The sequence below is a fragment of the Mytilus trossulus genome, chromosome 1 (assembly GCF_036588685.1).
Source record: "Mytilus trossulus isolate FHL-02 chromosome 1, PNRI_Mtr1.1.1.hap1, whole genome shotgun sequence".
In the NCBI taxonomy this organism is placed as follows: domain Eukaryota; kingdom Metazoa; phylum Mollusca; class Bivalvia; order Mytilida; family Mytilidae; genus Mytilus; species Mytilus trossulus.
The window spans coordinates 4,022,904-4,032,384 of record NC_086373.1 but is presented as its reverse complement, the minus strand read 5'-3'; the positions used below and the strand labels follow the sequence as shown (position 1 = coordinate 4,032,384).

The 9,481-nt window shown below is 35.6% G+C and overlaps 1 protein-coding gene across 1 annotated transcript; it reads left to right on the top strand.

Annotated features, from left to right (window-relative positions):
* Positions 1-708: 708 nt before the first annotated feature.
* Positions 709-2,568, top strand: LOC134706292 (uncharacterized). Its single transcript, XM_063565088.1, has 3 exons — positions 709-826; positions 1,157-1,287; positions 2,139-2,568. Exons 1-3 carry the CDS (start codon positions 808-810, stop codon positions 2,499-2,501), a joined length of 513 nt encoding a protein of 170 aa, XP_063421158.1. The 5' UTR covers positions 709-807; the 3' UTR covers positions 2,502-2,568.
* Positions 2,569-9,481: the final 6,913 nt, after the last annotated feature.

The window sequence follows — 9,481 nt, the reverse complement described above, 5'->3', positions numbered from 1 at the left end:
ACATATAAGAGTACATAAAAATAAAGTAAAGAAATGTTCAATTGCCTATAGTCTATTTTCTATATTGAACTTGAATGCCTTTTTAATATTTTTTTGTATTCGAGCGTCACTGGTAAGTCTTATGTAGACAAAACGTTCGTCTGGCATACATATATAATTTCAATCCTGGTATCTTTGATGAGTTTATTTACGACCACTTGGTCGATTCCACTGCTGGTGGAGTTTTAATTCCCCGATGGTATCACTAGCCCAGTAGTCAGCACTTCTGTGTTTACTTTGAGTTATCATTGATTTGTTCATAACTATAAATTAACTGTTAACAAAACTTTGAATTTTTTGAATGCTAAGGCTTTTATACCTCAGGAATAGATTACTTAAACTGTATTTAGCAGAACTTTTAGGAATTGCTGGCCGTCAATGCTCTTCAACTTCGCACTTTATTTGGCCTTTTTTTTTTTTATTCAAGTGTCACTGGCGAGTCTTTTGTAGACAAAACACGCGTTTGGCGTCAATATCAAATTTCAGTCCTGGTATCTTTTGTGAGTTTATTTATAGCTTATGAAGTGTCCTTGTGTCTACACTATGCCGACTATAAATAAAGGCATTACTATCTTATTATAAGTAGCCGTAGTAAACTTTCTGTGACATGTTCTGACGGTATTATTTTTTAAATGAAACCGCCACTTACAACTTTTAAAAGATTAAAGATTAAATCACCGGAAGTTTACATTTTTTTATTTATATTGACAACGAACCTGCTCATGTACGGTGTCTGTTAAAGAAAAATGGGGAATGTTGTAACAACACATGGAAGAAAGGAGTAGAGGTATTTATCTTATATTTAAATTTAGAAGTAGCATAAAGAAACAACATTTATTTAATTTGGGACTATAGCATAATAGATAATCCGCCAACTTACATCTTGTCACAGTGGTCGGTTGCACTGAAATGTTCCTTTTCACTTAATTTATTTTCTTTTTTTATAATTTTTGGCATCTGTATTTTCTAAACAACAAGCAAATTGTGCTATTAATTTCTTTTTGTAAGCATTCCTTCATAATTCATTATATAAGTTCCGTATATCTAGGTCGATTTATAAAGCGAAATGTTATCATAACATTTAAAGATCTTTAAATACCTACGTTCTATTTAAAAGGTGATGTACACTACGGGGAATATGTAAGGCAACACCTTGGCGAACCTTTGTCATGTGCATTAGCCGAAATATTAGAGAGCAGACCTAGAGACCCAATAGAATATTTGTCCCACTGGCTGTACAGATCAAAGGTATGTTTCACAAAGTGTTTAGGATAGAGTATCGGGCTCACTGGCTGTATGTGTCAATGATATGTACATACAGGGTTTAGGATAGAATATCTGGCCCACTGGTTTTACAAGTCAAAGGTACACAAAGAATTCAGGATAGAGTATTTGGCTAACTCAAAGTTAAGGTTCACGAAGGGTTCATGATAGAGTATCGGGCCCACTGCCTGTATGGGTCAAGGATATGTACATAAAGGGTCCAGGATAGATTATCTGGTCAACTGGCTGTACAATAGATGACAAAACTGAGATGACTATAATTTATAAATTCTACTTGAAATAGATTATAAATACCCAATTGCCACTGGATGTTGTTATATCTACCATGTACAAATACGTTGTCCACTAGTAATTTTCAACATGTTTTCGCCTATGACGTTCAGGAGATATCTGCATTGTATTTTAAGCTCCGATGGCATCAAGTGGTGATTTGATGGTCGCAAATTAATTTTACTGTCGACACGTTAGCGGAGGCAGTAAACGGGTATTTGCGACCTCCAAATCACCAATTGATGACGTCAGAGTGTAAAATAAAATATTGTTATCTTCATTCTAATAAAACTGAAAGAAAACAACGTCAAAACATACGTTAATAAAATGTCAAATGTCTGCGGCTTGTGCGTACGTTTTCACAGCGTCAACTGTGAATTGATGCTTTGAAATTTTTTGACGTTATTCAATCAAAACGAACGTTACAGACTATGTTGTTTTGAATTAGAATAGTAATGCATTTGCTAAGACTAACTACAATACTAGTTCAGTTATCAATTGATAAACCTTAAGTTATTGTATTACAACTTATGTTTTGTTTATAGGGTATGAACCCCGAAGGAGGAATTGTGTCCCCTAGAGAGCACGGCTCTTCTTCAGCTCGTGTTCAGAACATTAGACAGGAAGGATCTTCCTCAAGAAATTCTCGTCACGCAAATCCCGTGTCAAGTAGTTCAATACAAAAATCTGGTAGGAGTGAAATGGCAGCCAATGCAATGACCTCTTCAAAAATAAGTGCTGTACCGCAAGGCACAGCACAAATAGTTAATCGATTCGATAATGAAGACGATGATTTTATCGATGAAGATATCTCAAACATATCGACATATAATTCTACGATGGCACATGTTCACACCGATTTTAACAGGATACCAATAGATTTGTTCGATAATGATGACATTATTTGATCATGTTATGAGTTAATGATCAGGGACACTTATTTATTTTTATAAATAGTCAATATATTCGCAAATTAAACATTCAAGTCTTTCATTATGTGCATTTTAGGTATGTAATAAAGTTTATTATTTTTAAACAACCCTGACATTTAAACTTGCTATCGCCAAACAACAAAAGAGGGACGAAAGATACCAAAGGGACAGTCAAACTCGTAAATCTAAATCAAACTGACAACGCCATGGCTAAAAATGAAAAAGACAAACAGAAAAACAATAGTACACATGACACAACATAGAAAACTAAAGAATAAACAACACGAACCCCTCCAAAAACTAGGGGTGATCTCAGGTGCTCCGGAAGGGTAAACAGATCCTGCTCCACATGTGGCACCCGTCGTGTTGCTTATGTGATTACATATCTGGTAAATAGTCTAATTCGGTAGGTCAAATTCATGAAAGGGAAGGGGATTGTAGCTACGACGTAAGGAACATATCCAATATCATTTGTGAAAGGGTTATTCCATAACGGTCAACCAACTCGTGATGGCGTCCGTAAAATTTACGAAGGGATGATTTCAACTTCACCATTTGGAACTCTTGGTTCAATAGCTTACTTGTGAGCAGTAACTCTCTATCAAGAAAATCATGATAGGAAACGCAAGCACGAGAATATCGTATCAATTGGGAGATATATACCCCGTATGCAGGTGCTGCTGGAATATATATATGACCGTTATGGAATATCCGTTATACAGATGATTTCGGATATTTTCCTTATGTCGTAACTACAACCCAGTTCCCTTTTCACGAATGTGATCTACCAAATTATACTATTTACTGGCTTTGTAATAACATGAGCAACACGACGGGTGCCACATGTAGAACTAGATATGTGTACTCCTCCGGAGCACATGAAATCACCGCTAGTTTTTGGTGGGGATTGTGTTGCTGTTGTATCCCTATTTGTTACCTATTGTGTCTGTTTGATTTGTTCTCGTTTCGTTATCAATATAATGGAATATGATGCGAAGTGTACGGGGCGCCGAATGGGACTCTTGTGGTTTTGTACAAAATTCAATTCTGTCATGACAAAATCATTTTTGTCTTACAAAACTATGTGATACAGACTTGTTTTATGAGAACTTCAATTTTGTGATGACAAAATTTATTTTTGTAGACGAAATTCGATTTTGTGATGACAAAATTCATTTTTGTAGACAAAATTGTCAAAAAGGTATGCAAATATAAACTTATTTGCATACAAAATTGACTTTTTTTTTACCTGATATGGAAAGTAAAACACAAAAGACAACAACTGTCATACAACATCTGTCTTGGTAACGTTGGCCAGCATGTCTGCAAGATTACACGAACTCAGGAGTATGTACCAAGTCAGGAATATGAAAGTTGTTGTCCATTCGTTTGATGTGTTTTATCATTTGATTGTGCCATTTAATAAGGGACTTTCCCCTTTTGAATTTACCTCGGAGTTTAGTATATTAGTGATTTTACTTTTTAGATATGTTCCCTTATGCCCGCGTCACACTGTCCCGATTTTTACGACGATGGCAACACGATTATGGATTTTTTCAAAATCGGGACTGATCGTATCCAGATCGGGCTATTCGTAGTGCCATATTTGACCATCGTAGAACCATCGGTCACTTTTTCTAGCCTTCGGGGACAACTTCGGGAAGGGTTATACATTTTTTAACATGTTAAAAAATCCCCGAAGGTGCGTCCGATGTTGAGGGTTCGTATTGAGTTAGTATCAGCATCCTTTGAACATCGTATTGCATTCGTGTTTCCATCGTTTCCATCGGGCAGTTTTGACATTACGACGTCTACACGAATGAATCACGAAGCTACCCGAAACTCTTACGATGGCAACACGATGGAACTACGACGGCAATAAATCCAGCTAAATATAAATTAATATTCGCGCCATGCGCGATATGCACTGGTCAGTCTAATATACGACAATTAATGAAAGACGTTCACAAAACATGGAGTTCATATCATTTGATTATATGAGAACAAGAAAGGCGACAGCGTTGTTTCTATTAATTCAAATGGAACAAGAAGAGCAGCTATTACAGGCTCAGGATTTACTTTTACAAGTAAAATATTATTTTTGTCAATTTTGCATATCAAGTAACATAATGAAAATCATGAACGCGCCTCATACACCAACACTGCAAGGGAAACCAACTTATTCTTCATTATTCTGACTTTTTATGTATCGTCTGAGTTGTTGTCACACGAATGTTTACTCCATAACCATTTTGATTTCTATATGTCATATTTTGCCACATTTGTTGCTTTCCCCACATCCTTCCTGTTGTCTTTGTCTTTATCATTATGATATTCTCCTGGAAAGAGCTTTTTTTTTTAATAAAAGGGATCAACAAACCCATTACCTTACATTTAAGATAGACCAGTAAACATGGGCATAATTATGGGTGGTTATTAAGACTAGTGCACACATTTTGCAGTTCAAACAAGGCGTGGCATTCCCTCGTATGTAACGTATCGGGGACAAATATGGACACTATATAAGTATATGACACATGTAGAAAATGGTAAATTGATTATGCATATTTGATACGTAAAATATTTTTTTCGAAATCACCCAAAACATTCATTAACTGGAAATACATGTACCTTAAATATTGTCTTTGGAACCATGGCAGTATAATCAGTTCGTTGATTGTGGCCATTATCTGGCAGAAGCAGAAGCAGAAGCAGGTAAAAAAATGAACTACCAATTTCCGGTGTATTATGCTATTTCAAGGAGAAAAACAAGTCTATCTGCATGACCTTGACCTTTTGGCCTTAAACGTAAAAAATCTCAGATCATTACAAGAAGGAACAATATACCAAATGTGGTTAAAATCTTTCGAAGCATATTGATTTTGGAGTGTCCACAAGGGTGATATTGCCTTGCATTACAACTGCCACGGTGACCTTGACCTTTAAACTGTAAAGACAATAGCACCTTAAGATATTCTCAACGGGTAACACCATACCAAGTTTTGAGCATTTTGGTTCTAGAGTGTCTATAACAATTTTATCTACACGCAACTCACATGTAGTAGCCGAGGGGATGATAAGTTTTATAAGTATAAGACAAAAAGATCGTTTTCCCGCAATGCATGGCAGACTTGTACAGAAACGATATGTTAGAACCAGAAATGAAATGTATAATATAATATATATTCAATATTGATCAAACAATCTAACACGCGTTATGCCTTCGGCATATAATTTAAATGCATCGTGAGCTGTACAAGACGTCCATCGCGCCATCATCGTAATCCATCGCGTAGCCTTCATAATCTATCGTATAGCCTTCGTGATCCATCGTGTATGCTTCGGCTGAGATATAAAGCTTACATACTCGTCTTCGGTTAACCTTCGTATGTCCATCTTTTGCTGTCGTATATAATTTCGGCACCATCGTATAGACTTCGTTATTCATCGTACATGCTTCGGTCACTTTTGGGGTATTTTAACGAGATCGGGACCAACTTCGTACGAACTTACAATTTTCGCATTCGGGGGTAGATCGTATATAAAAATCGGGACAGTGTGACGCGGGCATTAATAAAATTATAACGGACCATCTTAGGAAACACAATGAAAATGGTTTCCAGCAATCTTGAAATAGTGAATGTAAAAAACTAGTCAACTAAGAAAAGAACTGCCAAACTAGCAAACGTGTTGATAAACAAAACCAAAAGATGACATAATTCATAGAAATCCGTGTAAAAGTAATCTGCTTACCCTTCCGGAACACCTGATATCACTCCTAGTTTTTGGTGGGGTTCGCTTTGCTTATTTTTTAGTTTTCTATGTTGTGTCATATGTTCTATTGTTTGTCCGTTTGTCTTTTTTCATTTTTAGCCGGTCGTTGTCATTTTATTTTCGATTTATGAGTTTTACTGTCCCTCTGGTATCCCTCTTTTAATGGTAAATGAGTCTAAAAAGAATTGGAATACATCGACTGCCAAAGAGGTAAAGCATTGTTTTCAGAATAATAATGGGGAGCGGATTTATTTTCTCTAATACTTTGTATATTGTTCGTGCCATAAGCATGATTTGAGGTGTCTTTGTGAACTTTTATAATTTAGTTCCTGGTTTTATAGCTTTTTTGTTGAAGACGTATTCAACATCGTCTTTAACATTAATGCCATCAAACTGAAAAATAACTTAAAGTAGGCATGACTGAGTTTTCTTCACACATCAATACTGTAATGTTATTTTAAAAGAAAAAGCACAGCCCAGTGGTTGTATGTGTAAGATGGTGAATGAGTAATTTAGTATTTGATAAAAGTTGATTTTTTTTAAAACTAGTAACTAAATTGAGTTCTGCCTCTTTGTACATCAGCTTATATATTTAAAACAAATATATTCTAGAATCACATAAAATAGGCGAAAAACGCTCAATTAAAATTTGTCCTACTATCATGAAATTTTGTTTTTGGTGTCTAGTGTTATCTAGTTATTAGCGAAAACAAATCACAAATCGACGTTTTACGAGTTTGAATACACAACTAATCTTTTTCTTCTATGATATAATAATGGTTAATCACATGTGGTAAGATTGATTGATGGTCGCCAATAAGACAACTATTTACCAAAGTTCAAATGAAGTGGATATAAGTAATTAGAGACAACCATACGGCCTTCAACCATGAGAAAATCTGATACCATATGATCGGCTATAAAACGCCCTGGCTGGAAAAAATATGAAACAATTCAATTGAGAAAACTAACGTCATACTTCATTATCAAAACGGAAAACAAATATGACAACCATGAACCAACAGCAATCACTACAATACAGGCTCTTGAACACTACTTTGAATGATATATACCAAAAACCGAGTCTACGGTCCTATTTAAATCAAAAAAGAAGATGTGGTATGATTGCTAATGAGACAAGTCTCCACAAGAGACCAAATGACACAGTAATTAACAACTTTAGGTCACCGTACTGCCTTTAACAATGAACTGACAAAGCCCAGCATGCAAAGTCAGCTATAAAAGGCCCCGAAATACAAATGTAAAACAATTCAGACGAGAAAATTTATGGCCTAATTTACGCACAAAACAATAACGAAAAACAAATTTGTAACACATCAACAAACGACAACCACCTAATTACAGGCTCCTGACTTGGGACAGACACATACATACAGAATGAGGCGGGGTTAACATGTTAGCCGGGATCCCAATCAGAAAGTACAGCATAAGAACGAATCATTATTTTATGAGAACATATCATTATGTTACATCATTAAAACAGACCTATAGTGTTTAATACCTACATCAATTGATCTTTAGCAGAGAGTTGTCTAGTAATCATACCACATCATCTGATTTATATACAGACATGACGATAACCGTTTTTGTCGAGCCTGCAACTTTTGTTGCAGAAAGCTCGACATAGGGATAGTGATCCGGCGGCGGCGGCTACGGCTACGGCGGCGGCGGCGGCGTTAGCTAACTTCTTAAATGCTTGATATTTTGGAAGACCTGGATGCTTCATACTTTGTATATAGATGCCTCATGTTACGAAGTTTCCGTCAGTCACATGTCCAATGTCCTTGACCTCATTTTCATGGTTCAGTGACCACTTGAAAAAAAAGTTCAGATATTTTGTAATGTTGAATTCTCTCTTTCTATAAGTAATAGGATTATTATATTTGGTATGTGCGTACCTTGCAAGGTCCTTATACCCTTCAGACAGTTTTCACTTGACCTCGACCTCATTTCATGGATCAGTGAACAAGGTTAAGTTTTGGTGGTCAAGTCCATATCTCAGATACTATAAGCAATAGGGCTAGTATATTTGGCATATAGAAGGACTGTAAGGTGTACATGTCCAACTGGCAGGTGTCATCTGACCTTGACCTCATTTTCATGGTTCAGTGGTTATAGTTAAGTTTTTGTGTTTTGGTCTGTTTTTCTTATACTTTATGCAATAGGTCTACTATATTTGTTTTATGGAATGATTGTAAGGTATATATGTCTAGTGGGCAGATGTCATTTGACCTTGACCTCATTTTCATGGTTCAGTGGTTATAGTTCAGCTTTTGAGTTTTGGTCATTTTATCTAATATTATATGCCAAAGGTCAACTATATTTGGTGTATGGAAATATTTTATGATCTATATATCAGTCCAGCACGTTTTATTTGACCATGACCTTTATTTCACGGTCCAATGCACAGTGTTAAGTGTTTGTGTTTTGGTCTATTTTTCTTTAACTATAAGTAATAGGTCAACTATATTTAATGTGTGGAAGCATTGTTAGCTGTACATGTCTGCCTGGCATGGTTCATCTGACCTTGACCTCATTTTCATGGTTCATTGGTCTTTGTTTCTCTATCTTGGTTAATGTTAAGTTTATGTGACAGTTGTAATAAAGCTTTATACTTAGGACTTCACTATCAACATAATATTCATGATTAGTAAAGAAGGCGAGACATTTCAGTGTGTGCACTCTTGTTGAAATTATACATTGTTTCACAGATGACCATGGAGATAACCCAGTTTTCACATCACCGACCTCTTTGATCGAATGTGACCTACATAATGAGACTTATCACTACATGAATAACGCCTCGGATATCACAGTCATGTGTTTATACCATTCCGGGGCACCTGGATTCACTGCAATTTTTGTTTTCGCTTGTTTGTATGATTTTATTGTTTATTGTTTTGTATTCTATGGACAGGGTTCTTGTTGCTCAGTTTTTAGTTTATATGGTGTGTGTTGTATTCTGCTGTTGTTTGTATTTCGGTTGTTTTTCTGCCTTTTGCCATGGCTTTGTCAGTTTGGTTTTTACTTATGTATATTCTTATATTTGGTTTCTTTTTTGTCTTGCAGATTTAAAGGTTACAAGTAAGTGTCAAATGCAAACCAATGTTTAACCTAATATAAGTTAGGCTATTTTTTATATAGTACACATCTTTAATGAC